At 46.8% G+C, this 18,435-nt stretch overlaps 1 protein-coding gene across 1 annotated transcript in view; it reads left to right on the forward strand.

Moving 5' to 3' along the window:
- Positions 1-18,435, forward strand: part of Lama1 (laminin subunit alpha 1) — a 123,387-nt gene that overhangs the window by 14,313 nt on the left and 90,639 nt on the right. Inside the window, exons 2-3 of the mRNA XM_051154463.1 lie at positions 9,836-10,006; positions 10,305-10,417. Coding sequence (XP_051010420.1) covers positions 9,836-10,006; positions 10,305-10,417 — 284 coding nt within the window. The remainder of the gene's footprint in view (positions 1-9,835; positions 10,007-10,304; positions 10,418-18,435) is intronic.

Genomic DNA, 18,435 nt, shown 5'->3' on the forward strand with positions numbered 1-18,435 from the left:
TGTCTGTACTTGTGTGTGGCATGGGGGGACCAGAGGTCTATGTTAGCTACCCTCCTTTATCTTGCTTCACCTCAATTTTAAGATACACACACACACACACACAATGCCAGGCAGCCTCAGGGACAGTGCTCTGGTCAGAGCTCTTGGCGCTCTCTCCATCCCCTTCCATCCCCTGAGAATCCCCGGCCTGGGTGGATGGCCCAGCCCCGCCCCTGTGCAGTCTTTTGAAAACCCCTTGTGCCTCCCTCTGTCTCCTGGATCCAAACCCTCTGTGAAAAAGAAACTCAAGGTTTAAGGCACCCAAGGAACAGCTTAGCAGCTTCTACACAACAGCTCGTTGGGAAATGGTGGCGGCAGTTGGATTCAATCGATAGAGCATTTGGGGAATTACTGCTTAGCTATGTTAAGTCTGTCTTCCTGTAAATCACACTGTTCTCCTCTTCATCACACTCTTTAGAAATTTTCTGTCCTTTCTAGTGCACGGGTCTTGAATTTATTATTATTATTGTTGTTGTTATTGTTATTATTGTTGTTGTTGTTATTATTATTGTGTGTGTGTGTGTGTGTGTGTGTGTGTGTGTGTGTGTGTGTGTTGGGCAGATGTCTGGCTGCAACTGTGAGTGTCTTGTGTGGCGAAGGCTGTAGCTCCCTAACAGATGGTCAGTGGTCTCTGTTTTGGAACCTTTAACGGTTTTTCTTTCCTAATGATAAGCTGCTGAACTCTGTGTTCATGACATCTCTGTAGTTCTCTTAAAGATAGTTTACTCGAGGGCTCTCAGTTCAAATGCAGAGTGGGTGTCTGGAGTTCTGGTTAAACAGTTCCCGAATTGCTGAAGGAGGCAGGATCTTGTGGCTCACCCTGGTGAGGTTTGTGCCAAGTGTGGCAGAATTGGCTTCACTCAGGGTCAGAGCTGGAGGAAAGCCCAGGCGGTCCAGTCCTGTGACCTCAAACTCTCCTGGGAGAGCTGCTTAGACAGAGCTTGGGGCTCGGGGCTCCAGCCTGACCCCAGGTGATCATGAATGCTAAACATGAGGCGTGACTTCACTTCCCTCTTCTGTGCATCACGCGCAGCTCTTTGTGGTCACAGTGGTCTTGTTCAAGGCTGGGGAGGGTCATCCTTCACCGTGCTGTCCTCATTTTGTGAAAAGAAATCTTAGACAGTTTGGGGTGTCTTTCAAGTCTCTTTAAGGGATTGCCTGGACCTCAATAGCGCCAAAGCCTATACATACTGTGTCTCCTCATGCTGTGGTAAGTTTAGTTTGTAACAGAGGCATGGCAAGAGGCTAAGGGCAGCCAATGAAATCGTCGAACATGGCAACACAAGGTTATAGTTGCACAGAGAGAGAGGGTGAGATGAAGAACTGAGGACCAGTTCCTGTCACATATGTGGTCAGGCCACGGCTTTGACAGCTCAGGGTTAGAGGACAATGACACCAAGATCACCTAACTCTGTGAACCTCTGACTGGAGCATCTGCCTCTCTTAGTGAGTCTCTGTGGCACTGTCCCATAAGGCGACAGCCATTGCTAAAGGTTTTCAGTATGTAAACTCTGTGCTAGGTTAAAAAACAAAACAAAACAGTGCTAAGCCAGTGGGTTCAGGTACCTTGGGGTGATCATGGGGTAGTGGGTCTGGATACCTTGGGGTGATCATAGGGTTGAGTGCAGCACTATGGTCCATGGACTCTGAGAAGAACAACACCGGCCTCCCGTCCCAAGGTGTCACCAGGCGTGTGCATAATCACATAGCTTGAGGATGCAGTGCAAAATGAATACGGGAGAGGCTTGTTTGAGTTATGAAAATGCCATGGCCATTTAGGCAGAGCTCTACATGGAGGGCAAGTGTGTGCGTGTGTGACCCCTCGAAAGCCACCCCCACTCAGCACATGCCTGGGATACCCAGAAAAAAGAAAATTGACCAAGACTTCGAAGGGCCATTCTAAAGCTTCATAGAATGTTTGTGGAAATGCTTGGGTGGGCTGGAAAATGATGAACTGCCTGGGCATGGCGGCTGAGGCCTCCAGTCCGCCACCTGGGAAGCTACAGGGGGAAGTGCTGGAGTTAGGAGCCAACCCCAGGCTGCAAACATGCCCCGGGCCTTAAAGAGTGAATTAGTTGACAGTTTTAGGCAAGCAAGTGAGATAGATTTGTGAATCTAAATGATCCAAGCCACATGCGCCTTTGTCTTAGTCGGAAGGGCTGGGGAACGTCTGTGTCTAACTCCAGGGTCCCACCTGTCCTGGCGTCCCAGGCAGCTTCTTCCTCTAAGCACCAAGGAGGAGGAAGGAGGAGCAGCTTCCTGTTCCCTGGGCGGGATGTAAAAATTGGGAATGGTGTGGATTGGATAGAATGTTGAAATTACTGTCCTTGGCCCTCGGCACGATGAGTGGTGTGTGCGCGCGTGTGTGCGCGTGCGTGCGTGTTTGCACGTGTGCTATGCAAACTTGACTGCGGAACCCAAACCTCCAGCATGACCAAACACCGGCATTAAACAAACCGTGGACACGGCTCAGTGGGCAAACCACTCACCGTGCAAGCGTGAACGCATGAGTTTGGTTCCCAGGCACTCACAGAACGCCGGGTTCTGTGGCATGTGTCTTGTAGCGCTAATCCTCGTGTTCTCACGGCGAGATGGGAAGTGCAGGTGTGAGAAGCTCCCACGGCAGCTATCATGGTGTACATGGAGGCAGGCAAGAGAGCACACTAGCGAAGGACAGGAATGACCACCGACACCCAAGGGTGTCCTCTGACCTTCACACCTGCACCATGGTATGCACACACACATGCACATGCCTGTACACATACAGAAATGCACACACATAGGAGAGTGCACACACACACACGTTCCTGTACTCACATATAAACATGGACACACACATGAGTACACACGCGCACACACACACACACACACATGAGCACACGCAAGCACACACATCATATGCGTGCACACACATACACAGATTAAACCAATTTTAAAAGAGAAGCAGCCTGGGGCCTGGCACACACTACTGGGCATTGTCTCCTACAGACATCTGGGCTTAACTTGTTTTCACTATTTGTTTATCAACAGTGGAAATCTGGCTTTGTCAAGGACACCTTGAGAGCGTTGCTATGGAAACGGGCTTTTGGCAAAGCCCTCCTACCGCCTTTTGCTCACCACCCACTCTTGTTTCTGAGATCAAACTTCTTTTCATCATCCCACAGGAGAGAGAGCGGGAGTCAGCTGCGCTTTGCCCTGTGACTCTCAGGATGCTGGCCTTGACTTTCTCCTGGCTGTGTGGGCCTGGCTCCCTCGCCTTCCCTGCGCTTTCCTTTTCTCTTTCTCACTCTTAATTTCCTTCTCTGTCACTGTCTATCTTCCCTTTTCCTCCCTTTCTCTCATCCTTTTTCTTTCTTCCCTTTCCCCCTTTCATTCTCTTTCATGTTCCCCCTCTTTTTTTGCCTTTCCTTTCCCTCTGGGTTTTTTTGTTTTTGTTTTTGTTTTTGTTTTTTGTCTTTAGCTTTCGTCCACCATTTCTCTGCCTCCGCACTGCTCTCCTCTCCTCTTTATTTTGTTCTCCACTGCAGAGGTCCTGGTACTCACTCCGTGCTATGGCTGGAATACCTCAAATGTTTTGTTTTACTGAAATCATCAGTGATTTCGTTGTTTGTCTTCCGGACACCAAGCATTCGCTTTTGTGGGAGGAGGGTTGCATCAGTGGAATTTTTTTCTCTTTCTGGTGGCTGGAAGGTTTCTGTCCCTAAAGGGGATGCAGGTCACCTTTGTTAGAAAAGCACTTCTGAGTGTGGGCTGTTTCTTTACTTGAGTAATAAAATGACTAACTGGTAACTTTTGGATAATTGTCCTTGAAAGTAAATGCCCTGATTTCCATTAAACGAGCAATACTTTTGTGTTTATTTAAACCTCAGCTTTGATGTTTAGTGTTTAAACATGTGAAAGTACTGGCCTTTGATACACAAAGCAAGCTCACTTGGTAGCAATTTAAATAATTTTTACCCTGTGATGAACACAGTTATGACCACTTAACCACAGGGCTGCATTCTGAGAAAGGCACCTCAGGCGGCTTCATCCTGGGTCACGTCGTGCCCAACTTACACAGGCTTTCAGAGGGCACATCAGCCACTCCATAGGCCCAGGACACAGTGAACAGGAGGACATGTGAGGCTGTTGCTGATGTAATGTGGTACATTGTTCCTTAGTGAGGCTTGTGTTTAAGGTGTAGATGGTGTGCACTCTAAGTGGTGGTGCTTGTATTTGACTGCCCGTGCAGTAAGCTTGTTAATACCAGCATCCCCATGAACACAGGGCCATGTGTTGTGCAGCGAGGGCAGAGAGATTGGAAGCCCTGAGGCCATTATACATTTTTTAAATGTGGTTCTAGGGATGGCATGCAGGATCTTGTACTTCCTAGCAATCCCCCTATCACTGGGCATTCCCAGGCCTTTCTTGTGTATGTCACTCAGTCAGTCTCCCTGTGCCTCCATCTCCAGAGTGCTGAGATGACAGGAGTGTGCCACCACGCCCAGTCTCCAGTGCAGTGTACAGTTGTACCTCTCATGTGGCTCCCTGTTGCTGTAAATGTTATTCTAGCACTCACTGCTGTAGTCGGGACAGAAGTTCTTCAGACAACACACCCATGTTAAGACTACTACTAGCCGTGTGCCACAGGAGAAGGGGGCTGAGGGATTATACATGCGTCTTCCAAGATGCCCCTGCCTGGCATTGGCCACTCACATGGAAGGTGAAGCCTCCTCCAAACATGTAGCATCAGGCAGGCTGCTGTGGTGGGAAAGCAGCTTTCACTGACAGTGCTTTTGTCTTCTCATGGTTAGTCTCAGACTCATTCCTTGGCCACTAACTGGTCAGTTTCATTCTTGACCACTTTGATGTTAAAAAAAGCGAGACCAAAAACAGAAAAAAATGCATGTCGGCAGTTATATATTTGCTAATACTCCTAGGACCAGTCAGCATTGGGGCTCGGGAGGTGGCCCGCCGAGTAGACATGAAGGTCCGAGTTCAGACACTAATAAGTACACAGAAGGCAAGGTGCACACTGCCATTCCAGTACTGATGGGTCAGGGCAGAAACAGACAGGCCAGCCCATTTCACTAGTCCCGTGAGCTCCAGGCTCAGTGAGAAATCTGCCCTTAAAATTGAGGAAAAAATGCAATGTGAACCTTTGGTTGCATGAATACACCTCACCCCCCCTACACATGTGGACACAGGCATATATACACAAACACACACACAAAGCTTATTCTGCGTCATTACTATTTCTAATCATACAGATGTGTGTGTGTGTATGTGTGTGTGTGTGTGTGTGTGTGTGTGTGTGTGTAAACACACACACAATGAATCCTGCCTAGCCTGAGCTTCCTTATAGAATAAATTGAGGGGTGATAGCACTTGCATGTTTTCACCCTTGATCATACCCTGTAGACTTTCAGCTGAAAGCAAAAAGGGAAGGCACAGGGAGGTAGTGTCTGGGTCAAGTGGCGCTGGTTCCGAGTCTCTCACACAGCAGCAGCAAGCGAGCCATCTTTCCTCCCCAAGGGCTGGGTGGCCTATCACGCTTCTTTACTGCTTTGATTTTAACGTTGTAGCTTGCACACACTGCTGGGCCAGAGGCTTACCTTTCCAACACTCACTTTTGTCATATGCAGGCTTTCTCTACTGCTTTCTGGAGGGAACCTAATTGAATTAGTATAAATTCTGCCCAGCTTGTGATTGGTCTGCAGAGCATGCCGGGAGTGTGTCACCACAAATAATTTCAGTGAAAACCTTGCCACATCGTCATTCCTTGAGACCCACCTTGCCCGGGCCACTGAGCTGGTGTTAGGTGTTATTAAAATATGTTAAAATTGCTGTTGTTGGGCCATGTGTGATGGCACACGCCTGGTGTGGTGGCGCATGCCTGGGAGGCAGAGGCAGAGGCAGAGGCAGAGGCAGGTGGATTGCTGTGAGTTCCGAGGCCAGCCTGATCTACAAAGTGAGTCCAGGACAGCCAAGGCTACACAGAGAAACCCTGTCTCGAAAAACCAACAAAACAAAACAAAATTGCTGTTGTTGTTAAATAGTACTCACTGCTGATGTTCATTTTCTTGTAAATTAGCAAAGATGACGTGGATGGGTCAACTGGACTTTCTGTTACTAATTGAACTCTCACTAGCTGCTGAAGTGCCCTGAGCAAAATACCTGTGGTTCCCACAGACAGCCAGAGCAGCCACATCTGTCTCAGACAGCTGTGCAAAGGGTGGCAGCTGAGTGTCCTGGCTATGGAAGGCACAGCCCCAGGGCTGTCAGATAGAAATGCTCACAAACATGGATGAACCACTGCACCCTGGCCAGAGGGGGAGCATGCCCCCTAGTGGAGACACTATTACAGCTGGTCTAAATGGCTGTGATTAACCCAAAATAAAAATAAATGGCAATATTTTGTCAAACACACACAAAAGAATAGCCAGGATATGGAGTAGATAAGAAATGAAAGAGAGAAAAAAGGAGGGAGGGAGGGAGACAGGGAGACTATGAAGGAATGTGCGTTCAGGTCACCAGAAGACTTGTGGTGGCTTTAGGGCAGTGGTCATGGATCCCAGTGTGAGTGTTGTATCATTAGCCACTGTCCAGTATCTCTGGGATCTGCAGTAAATTCATAAATGTGTCCTTGGAAAATGAGAGATGAAGAGAGAAAGCATTTCATAAATGAAGATTAAATGTGTTTTTGGATGCTTAGAAAAAAATCACAAACTTGAATTCTTAACTTTTCTCAGATTTTTCTGAGATTTGAATCAGTGACTTTGACTCTTGTGAAAGTTGTCTTTGTTTTCCAAAAAGGGGAACATTGTGACCCTAGAAACCATTTGATTAGTCAACGGTATAAAACAGTCTCAATCTTCTGTTTAACGCTAGGGAAAGGTTAGCTGAACATGTTGGCAAAGTTCCTTTAAATAGGAATTTCAGATCCTCCTCTTTGCAGAACATCGCATTGATTTTTATTATATATTAGTTAAACACGACATTGTGTGGAACTCAAAAACCTTTACTTCCCGAGATGAAAGCATACACTTGCACAGATGCACACACCTGCATACATGTATACACTTGTACACACGTACACACTTATCTCTATGGCCTGAAGGGTTGACCCCGAATGTTTGAAAAGACTCAGTGAAAAATGCTGCAGTGCACTCAACCAACATTTGAAGATACAGTGAGATGTGAAAAATACTGTTTAGGGAAAAACTCAGAAGCTTCTAATAATGAATTATTAAACCCGTGTAAGTGTCTGGGATGAAGCTATAGTAATTAGGTAATAGTATTTTTTTGTCCATATGTTGGTAACTTTTTTTTTTTTTTAACTCAATCTTAGTCGGGGAAACTTTCCAGTACAGAGACCCTGCCCTGAAGGGCGCTTTAGGAGGCCAGGTGTGCTCAGGCAGTGAGGAAAGGGGCCGCAAACAGGAACAGGCAGCGACCGAGGAGGCATTTATTTCATGCTCTGTGGAGTTTGGTGCGCCAAGTCTAGGTGGTGCTGAAAGCATGGGGGGTTGAACTGCCCCACAGCATGTCCTGAACAGGAGAGAAGAGGTTACCTCTGCAGTAGCAACAGCTAACAGAACAAAACCAACAACAACAAAGCATAAAGGGCCCAGCAGAAGCGCAAAGCCCAGTCTATTAGGTGCAATGTACACATGCCTGGCTTTATCCATATTGGATGCTTCTGTGCAAAGCCAACTTTCCCTTCTTGGAAAGTGTGAGTAGACTTCCTGTCCGTCTCTCTGCCTGCTCGATCCTCACATAGTCGCCCTGGGTTGAAGTGTTTCTGCAGACTTGAAGATGATTCAGTGGCTGCAGAGAACTTAACGCAAACAAACAAACAAATACTGTCCTTATCCAAATTGTTACCACAAGTCTCTCTTTGGCCTTCTGATATGTGGCCAGACCAAGAAGACATGATAATGACTTTCTATAGTGGAAGTAAACATACCTATGTGAGGTGTAGGTTTTGGCCACTCACAGGCTTCGGAGCTGTTGACTTGAACACGTCCTTCCATTAGGGCAGAACTGCCCGGTAACTCTACTGTGTGTGAAAAGACCCTGAAAGACTTAGGCTTTAGAATGTATTTAAAATGATTTTTTTGAAAATGTCATGCAATGTATTTTGAACATATTTACCAGCCTTTCCACCCTCCCATCCCTTCCCACCAGACTTTGAGAGTCCTTTTTTCCTACCAGCAAGTCTTAGGACTGAGGCCTACTTGGTCAGGGGTATGGCCAGGGGGTCCCCATCAGGGGTGTAGCCAGGGGTCCCCTCAGTGAAACAGCAGCAACAACAACCAACCAACTGGAGCTGAGTAAGTTGTTTCCAGCACAGCGACTCTCTCAAGAGAACCATTTTTGTTTTATGATATAAAAGCCTAAATGCTTATGATAAAACACCATTGAGAGTGCTGGGCAGTACTCAAAGATAAAAGAAACCAAAGACAAGAATCCCTTCTATAGAATTAACACAATTTTGTGTTATTAAACTGGACAAAAACATTTCAGAAGTAGTACTGACCCAGTGTGTCTGTGCATGCGTGCGTGCATGTGTGTGTGTGTGTGTGTGTGTGTGTGTGTGTCTAATGGGTGTGCTAGGCGAATGCTCTACCAGTGAGCTGCATCCCCAGACCCGACTGGTGTTATTTACAAAGAACTTATTACGGTCTGCGATCCGTGAAGATCAGAATCTAGCCATCAGAGGCTCAGCCGCAGATCAGGCTCCTCCCAGCGCTGTTTACGAGGTCTCCTCCTGCAGGTCGCCTCCTCCACCTGTGCTTTCTGGATCGTTCTAGCATCTTTGTTGCTAGTACCCTCCTTCATCAAGATAAAGTTAAACCTCAGAAAAAACCTACTGAGGACCTGGTCTCAGGGTTGTGAAAAACCTGCCTCTGAGTCCTTTGAACCTGCCCCGAGCCCAGCTGCTTGGAGATAAGATCAGCTGAGACAGAGATCATCTGTGATGGGAGAGCTGTAAAATCTGAGTCTTTGCCTTCTGAAGTTTTATTCATCCAAGAAAACAGGCCCTCATGAGGGAGAAAAGAAAGGAAAAATAAAACCCTGCATAATTACAGGGAAGACCCTGCGAGTCCTCCTGGAGACAAAACCGCTGCCTTTGAGGAAGGTCGCAGATTTCTCTGGACAGAGTGTGAATTTATGACTTGTCTTTAAACACGTTGTTTCAACATTTTAATAGGAACTGTACTCTGAGAGCCTAGACTCTACAATCGCTGTTAGCGTCTCTCTTCAGTGACCATCTCTTCAAGTGCCCGTTTCTCTATCCGCTCAGGTTACCTTTTGATTTATTTCAAAATGAATTGAAGGAGAAAACAGTGCCCTGCTCCTGGACACTTAGGTTACCCATTAATAATTGTTTTCGTTACTTCTTATAAAATATAGTTGTGGCAAAATGCCCACATCTTAGCTTATTCATCCTCGATATTAGCATATTCATCCTCGATATTAGCATATTCATCCTGTATATTAGCATATTCATCCTCTATATCCTGCCCACCCGCCCCACCCCATCACATGTGCCTAAGAAGCTGGGACTCAGATAAAGATGTGGAGCATATTTACTCTAGAAAATTCTTTCATTTCTTCTACCTAGTGCTCTGGGTCTCCTCACAGGTGAGTCCTGCCTCAGAACTTCACATCACTTTTGCATTTTGTGTGCCCAGTCTAGGTGGCAGGTCCCTTCATTCGGCACGTGCCTTTACCGTCCTCTTTGGGTTTGTCCGTGAAATGGGATGTACAGCTTGGCTCGGCTGATTTGGCCTTTGACTTTGGCTTTCAGGCTTGTTCCCAGCCATTCTCAACCTGGCCACCAATGCCCGCATCAGTGCCAACGCCACCTGTGGTGAGAAGGGGCCAGAGATGTTCTGCAAACTGGTGGAGCACGTGCCCGGCCGGCCTGTTCGAAACGCCCAGTGTCGAGTGTGTGACAGCAACAGCACAAATCCTAGAGGCAAGTACAGCTCTCTATTCATAGAAAAGTGTTAATATGATACTTTATGCGACTTATTTTTGTGGGTACTGGGAGCAAACCCAGGGCTTTGCACATGTGTAGCGTGTGCTCTGTCTCTGAGCTCCACTCAGACCCACCCATGGGAATTTATACTTTCTGAAGCAACTGGAGACTCTGGCTGAGAGTCTTTGAACAGTGTGCTCCCCTTGGCTGTTATCCTTGTCCTGAGTTTAGCAGTTTAGGGGGGAAAAAAGTCCAGATTTGAGAGCTACTTGTGTTTTTGGTTTTGTTTTAACAGAACGCCACCCAATATCTCACGCGATAGATGGCACCAATAACTGGTGGCAGAGCCCCAGTATCCAAAACGGGAGACAATATCACTGGGTCACCATCACCCTGGACTTACAGCAGGTAGGTCGGGCCAGGCCCGCTGCAGAGCGTCCGCAGCCCTCTGACGTCTGTCTGCCTTGTTGTTAATGTCTGTTCGAGTCTCACCGTCTCCTCCAGGTGTGAGGTAGACGACGCATCACTCCTTGGCCCATTTGGTTCTTGTCCAAGCCTGGAGTGTGGGGGTAGATCTGGCTGGGTCTGTGGTTTCCGAGGGGACCGTGGGTGGGTGAGGGGCAGGTCCTGACAGAAACCTAGCAGTCGTTTGCTGTGGAGTCAGGGGCAGCCAGACAAGTTAATGCCACTGAATCATACAATTTAAATGGTGAGAATGGTGATTTTAATGTTACCTATATTTGACCACAGTTAAACATTTTATTGCACTGTGAAAGCCAGGGTCCAGGCAAGACAACAGAGAGCATGTAAGTTGGGCGTGGAGAGGGGCATACTCACAAGAAGTGGTTAGACTGTATTGGAGAACTGGAAAAGGGGCCAGAAAGACTCTCAGACCGTGATGGCGATAGAGGAACCAAGGGAGGGTTGGGCTTATTAGCATCTGCACCCTTGGAGGGGAACTTTGCCCGCCGTGACGCTGGCTTCATGGGAGAATAGGAGCCTGCTCTGGGAAATACTGGATAGTTAAAAACGGAATCAACTACTGCAGCCTTGTCAGCGGCACCTGTTGGCGTGAGAGTGGCAGGAAAAGCCAGTGACAGGCACAGCCCACCTGAAGGAGATACCTGGTGGTTTGTGGAGCTCTAGTCTCAGCCTCAAGAGACAGAATCCAGGGGCTGGAGAGATGGCTCAGTGGTTAAGAGCACCACCTATTATTCCAAAGGTCCTGAGTTCAATTCACAGCAACCACATGATGGCTTACCACCATCTATAATGTGATCTAATGCCCTCTTCTGGTGTGCAGGTTTACATGCAGACAGAACAATGTATACATAATAATAAATAAATAAATCTTTTTTAAAAAGAGAAGAAAAAAAGAGAGAGAGAGAGACAGAATCCAGAGGGGGCTGTGGATCAGTTCGCAGCCACATCTGTCTCAGCAGGTGACCACTTGCTGAGCTCAGTGGCCCAAGCTCAGAGAAGCAGCCATAGACTCCCCGGCACAGCACCTTGTTATGGTGGTCAGCCAGATTCCAAACCTGTTGGAACAAAAATGCAAACTTTGGAATTTTCCTTGCTAAATCGAGGACTGACTTCTAATACATCCTGGGACTAGGTGCCCTTGATCTCAGCTGGGAAAATGCCTCGGGCAAGACTGAGGAACCTGGGAACCAGCTCTTTTTAATATGGGTATATTACCTTGTCTGTGATTGTTGTTGGTGTGGCGTAGTGGAGATTCACAGGGAACAGCACCAAGGCAATCTTCTATAAAGTAGAGTATGGTAGCACTAGAAGCAGTGCAGCATGCCCAACTAATTTCTTTTCTTCTTCTCCTTTTTTTTTTTTTTTTTTTTCCTTCTTTTTTTGCTTTTTCAAGACAGGGTTTTTCTGTGTAGCCCTGGCTGTCCTGGACTCCCTTTGTAGACCAGGCTGGCCTCGAACTCACAGAGATCCACCTGCCTCTGCCTCCCAAGTGCTGGGATTAAAGGCATGTACCACCACACTCAGTCCAACTAATTTCTTATACCCAGGAAACATCAGTTTATTTCTTTATCTGGCCCTTTTCTTTGTGTACTCTGTATGTGTGTGTCTCTGTGTGTGTACGCGAGTGCACAGGTGTGTGCTTGTGTTCATGAGCCCATGCTAGTTCATAGGCATGTGTGCACACATGCATGTGGACACGGGACATTGATACCAAGTTTCCTCTTTAAATTCTCTCCATCTTGTTTGTTTGTTTATTTGGGGTTTTTTGAGACAGGGTTTCTCTGTGTAGCTTTGGCTGTCCTGGACTCACTTTGTAGACCAGGCTGGGCTCGAACTCACAGAGATCCACCTGCCTCTGCCTCCCTGAGTGCTGGGATTACATGTGTGAGGCATTGTACCTGGCTACTCGCTCTCCATCTTACCTTGTTGAAACAGTCACTCCCAGCTAGCTGGCTATCAAGCTATAGGGTCCCCTTGTTTCTGACCCACCCCCCTCCTTGAACTAAGGACACAGGTGTTCACCAGCATGCCCGGCCTTTTTTATGTGTGTGCTCAGGTCCTCAAGCTTGTGTGACACTTCGTAGACTGAGCCATCTAACCGTTCTCCTACCCCCATCACTGTCCTTTCTCTTCAGACACCGGGATGGGAGATATTAAAAAAGATTATCTAATTAGACTTACTAATAGGATAAACTAAAAAAAAAAAAAAAAAAAAAAAAAAAAAAAAAAGCAATTATACACATTTTTTAAAAACAAACTTTTGAGTCAATGGTAACTTTTCAGATTTGGAAAATAAAATGGGATCATTGTAAAAATGAAGATTTGGGTTAGTGTGACGAGGCAGAGACATTCACCATCCCTTTACCCTGAGAAAGCCAAGGATGCTACCTGTCCTGGCTTTACTTTTCCTTTCCTTGGAGCTCTACACATTTAATAACCTACCAGCAGTGCTAAGGCCACTGCTTACTGTGCCAGGCTTGTGCTGTGTAGACCTCTGACTTGGGTTGTGTCACATTAGAATCACAGGGTCAGTCACTGGCGACTAAACTGTGACAGGCGACTAAACTGAGAGTGAGAGTGGAGGGTTTGTGCAGCTCGCTCAAGGCTGGGACTCCAGGATGCCTGCTGCTCAAGGATTGAAGAGCCTGGCATGGCTATGGGATAGCATCCCTAGACCCTGACTGTCTTCCAGCTGAGGGTCTGGGACATAAACAATTAGGTCTTCGTGCTTCTTCTGCATCTTGACTTGAGCACTTCCCGATACAGCTGCAGCTCACCACTGAGGTTTTCAGAAGCTGTGTTCCTGGCCTTCTATAAGTTTTGCCCATCATTAGCATAATAGTTTGCAGGCCCTTTGCGGCTTGAGTTGTTTTTATTGTGGATGATAACTTGAGCTTTCAATTACAAAGACCAAGCTCACTCCCTGCCAAAGAAATAATGCAGTAAATAGAAACCATATTTTGAGGTTTAAATTACAAGGTCCTGGTTGGTTTTGAGGACCACTTTAAAAGGAGTATTTACTGATAGATGTATAGAACTTCATAGGTGTCCATCGGAGACTCCCCAGTGTTTTCTTCTGCAGATACTAGCGCTTCTTCCATGCGTTGTAAGTAGCTTTTAGAATTGGGTGCGTCTTACCTGATAGTGTGGAGCCAAAGAGAACACAAATTGGATTGGTGTTTTGTATTTCCTTTAAAATAATTTTTAAAGCCTGCTCAAATATTTTCACCAGCAGGGTCAGATCTGTTTTATATATATACATACATACATATATATATGTATATATATATATATATATATTTTTTTTTTTTAAATCCTTTTACGGATAAAATCTGTTTTGTGAGAAAGGAAATGTTCCCTATGGCAGCAGCAGAGGAGCTGCCTTAGGAAACCGCCTTTCTTTTTGTGTAGGTTTAATTAGGAAGTGGCACTTGGTTGTGGGAATGGGATCACAGAAGAACCTTTGTTATGTGCAAGACCTCAGACAAGAATTGTAAAGCCTCATTAGTTTACATGGCCATTGTGTTTTGTTCCCTTAAATCTCTGATAAATTGACAAGAATTAGGTGGTGTATGCTGTTGGTACACACACACACACACACACACACACGCACACACACAAACACACACACACACACAAGTTGCCAAACTTGCTGTCAAGGTTGGTAAGAAAACAGACAGACTACACCCCTAAGATTTGTAGATCTTAACCTGTAAATTGTGCCCTTATAACAAGCAGGTCTTGGCTTGTGCATTAAAAAGAAATCTCTGAGTGGAGACAGTTACCCTTTTGAAAGCTCTATCTCAGAAGGCCCTGTTACCACACGCTGCCATCAGGTTGGTGTGATACCACGTCAGGCTTCGTACTGACCTCTCCAGTTTCAGATGTAAAGTTTGTCTGACATTTGTTTGACAAAACAAATAGAAGTCCTTCCTCCTCTTGATTGCTTAGAAATAAACTACGATACTCCCGAGGCTCACAAAGGGTTATCACTTTTGTCCTAATCTCTTCTGATCTCTACAGCACATATCTTTGTTAGCCGTGTCTACCATTTTGTTTTATTTCCTATGCACAGTGTTTCTTCTGGTTACCCAGTAATGTGTAAGAAATCAGAGTCAGCAGCTGTGGTTATGCCAGTCAGGGAAGACCTGGGGCTCTCAGTAAACACTCCTGTTTTTCCCTTTTGGGCTCTGAACAGCAGAGCCTCGGACATCCTGTCTGTCTCAAAGTCAGCTACTCTGGCTGGGACTTGAGGGGGATTCTAGGGAAGTGAATGGGGCTGGTTTTGCAAGGTTCTGTCTCAATATGCATTTCCCACTCCCAGCTGTTTTGCATAAAAATAAAGCTGCTTGCACATTTGTAGTCAGAAAGAGAAGTCTGCCCCTCCCCCCACCCCCACCCTGGAAAAATAAACCCATTATTTTTCCTGTTATACTAGGGCTAAGCAAAAATTGTAATTTCTGAAGAAAACATTTCAGGCATTTTGCAGTTTATAATCTGTTCTAGCTTCCCACCCCCCACCCTCCTTTGAGGGCCTCACTGTATATCCCTGGGTAGGCTGTATAGACCTGACTGGCAACGAATTCACGGAGAGCTGCCTGCCTCTACCTCCCTAATGCTGGGATTTAAGATGCGCACTGATAAACCCAGCTGGATCATTTCTTTACACAGAAATGCTTCATTCTGATGTAGACGGAATACATGATAGTAACAGAAATGTTTAAACAAATTATAAGACAAATGTTTCGGTGGATTAGGGAGATGGCTCAGCAGTCCCCTGAAACGCTTGTAAATTCCAGGTGAGCATGGCAACCTACCTTGTCATTCCAACCTGGGAAAGCAGAGTTGAGGGAGACTGGGAGCAAACCGGCTGGCAGGACTAACTGTGCCAGTGAGCTCTGGGCCTAAATGGCTGTGGTGGAAGGGTGATTACGGATGTGTCCTGACAGTAGCTTTGGGCCTCCACACTCACAGGCACACATGTAAATATGTGCTCACATGTGAGCAACAACATGCACATTCCACAAACATGAAAGAGGAGGGGAAAGGATTTTTTCCTAATATTCCACATTTAAAAAAAAGATTTATTTATTATGTATACAGTGTGCATTAGATCACATTATGGATGGTTGTGAGCCACCATGTGGTTGCTGGGAGTTGAACTCAGGACCTCTGGAAGAGCAGTCAGTGTGCTTAACCTCTGAGCCGTCTCTCCAGCCCCTCATCCACAATTTTTAATAACCCGAGTTTACCTTATTCATATTTGAGCCTACTGTACATATTTAGTATACCATGGAGTTGCCAGTCACTGTGTTCTGGAGTCTTTGGATTTGCTGATGCATGGGACAGTTACTGTATCGGCGCAGAACCCTCGGCATAGAAAGAGTAATTTCCTTATCTACACTAACCAATACAGCAATGTCTCTCTTGTCATTAGCGGGAAGAGCTGGTCCCTCCTGTGGCTTGTGCTCCAGTGTAGGAAGCAGGCAGGCAGCTGTTGGCTTCTGCTCTGTGGTGCTGCGGATGGAAAGAGAAGACACAGGAAGGGGCCTGGGGAGGGGCTCACGGAAAGACTCACCGAAGGGAGGACGGAGGAAATGAGGAAGGATGTGCCAGGGGACTGGACAGGAGCACAGGAAAGGCTTGCGGCAGAGAAAGTAAGGCATGTATGGGGCCGAGACAGCGCATCCACTCCTGAGTGTTTTCTCTCCCTTTTCTGAGCGCATAGCCATGCAACCATGCCTTGTCGTCCACGCGATATTGATTTCAGGACTGGACTGCCTCCCAGGCATCAGGGTACCAACCCAAGCCCCAGTCCTTTATATTATAAGTTACATTACAACTCTGTTAACCCCATCCTTGTGCGTCCTTGAAAACACCACTAGCTGATGGGTAGCACCACATCCGTGCGAATGCTGTGTGAGCATTTGCGATACAGTATTGTCCAGGGCAATCCTGATAAACAAAAGCTCAGTGCAGACGCCGCCATCAAAGCCCGGCAGTAGAACAGGGCCAAGGCACCAATGTGTGACATTCAGTGGTGTGTGCGTGCTGGGAGCCACAGCAGCTTCATGATGAGGCAGGGGTTCCTACAGTTGGTACCTATCCTCAGCACTGAGATGGACACACCAGAGTGCTGTGGGCAGATATGGAGGGCCTGCTGCCAGCTGCAGACGGTGACGTACACAGATCTTGAGTGTACAGTTGGATGAATTTTGACAAACGGAGACGCATGTGCAAGCCGTGCACTTATCAACCGTGGACCATTCCCATTGTCTCACCCCAGGGTGTTCCCCGTCCCCATCCCAGGCTGTTTCCTATCAGCTTTGTCCTCTCCTCTCTCCAGCCAGAGAAACTTCTGCCCTGATTTTTCCTCCTGTTGATGAGTTCATGTGATGATATATATAACTTCCTAGCAATGGGATCACAGCCTGCGTATGCCTGGCTTCTTTCTCCAGTTTCCTGTCATGCTTTGTGCCTTGCCCTTCTGAGCACTGTTTCGGTTTACGAGCGCACCGAGATTTGTTTATCCATTCCTTGTCAGGCTTGTTTCCAGCTTTTGTCCATTGTAAGAGCCTTCTGCAGGCATTCCTGTAAAAGTCTTTTTCTGGATGTGTTTTTGTTTTCTCCGAGGAACAGGCTTGACCAAAGGATGTGAGTTTGTTTAACTTTAGGGCAACCTAGTAAATCCTAGCTCAGAAGGTGTCTGTTGCCGAGAGTGCAGGATTGTAACGCTTTTTCCAGAACTCTGGGAGCTGCACGGCCCAGAACTTGAGGCCTTTCTCTCATATGCACAGCCTTTGCTGACTGGGCCACGGCCGGGCAGTCTCACTTCTGTCTTTATGACCAACAGCTAAATACCTATAACAGTGTTTAAAGACTGAACACTACTTTATTATATAGACACATAGTGCTGTATTTACCATGTTCCCAGTTTGGGGCAATTATAAATCGTGACTGTGACATTGACCATTTTCCCACCGTAGAGTCTTCGGTGTCAAGGATTGGATAACAGGGCTCTGGAGGGGCTCTACCACTGAGCTACATTCTAGCCCTCAAGTGCAATCTTTATTAGTTTGGGTTTTGTTTTATTCAAAAATATTGTTCAATTTGTCTGTGTGTGGTGACTGAAAGTGTTTCTCTTAACTCCTTAGCACCATGATGAAAAGGCCCTGCTTCTCCCTCCCACCTCTTTCCCCCTCCCACCTCTTCCCTCCTTCCCTCCCACCCTCCCACCTCTTCCCTCCCTCCTTCCCTCCTACCTCTTCCCACCCTCCCACCTCTTCCCTCCCTCCCTCCCTCCTACCTCTTCCCTCCCTCCCACTATCCCTCCCTCCCTCCTCCCTCCCACCTCTTCCCTCCCTCCCTCCTCCCTCCCACCTCTTCCCCCTCCCACCTCCTCCCTCCTTCCTTACTTCCCTCCTCCCTCTTTCTTTGCTTTTTGAGTAACAGAGAATGAGCTAATCAATAACGCAGCTTTATCTTATGTCATTATATTGGTCATATATCTAGGTGCATTGGGCCAAATACAATGTCTGGCCTTTTAAAATTATCTCCTCACGCATAAATTACGTTTGGGTCATTAATCTCCATCAGGGTTGTCAAACTGCTTTGTAACCTGGCAGTGGCGCTCCCAAGGCTTGCATGCCAGTGTCTGAGATCGCCTGGATCTCTACGTCTCTCTCTAACAATAGAGAAAACAGGGACTTAACTGTGTCATCGCTTCGAGAAATTATCAGCTGCAGCAGTTGAGGGGAGCAGCAGGACATCCTGTGCCTTCTCATCCCCGGTTCAGCTGAGGCTTGTAACGTGAGAATGACGTTCACTGTGCCACTGTGCGTTTGCTGTGAGTGATGTGGTGGGCTGTGGAGGAGCCCTGCTCAGGATTTATCACCCTAAGGCTACAGCACGGAAAGCATTACAGAGTTTTACGATTCCCTACA

Source organism: Acomys russatus, chromosome 12 (genome assembly GCF_903995435.1).
Source record: "Acomys russatus chromosome 12, mAcoRus1.1, whole genome shotgun sequence".
Taxonomy (NCBI): domain Eukaryota; kingdom Metazoa; phylum Chordata; class Mammalia; order Rodentia; family Muridae; genus Acomys; species Acomys russatus.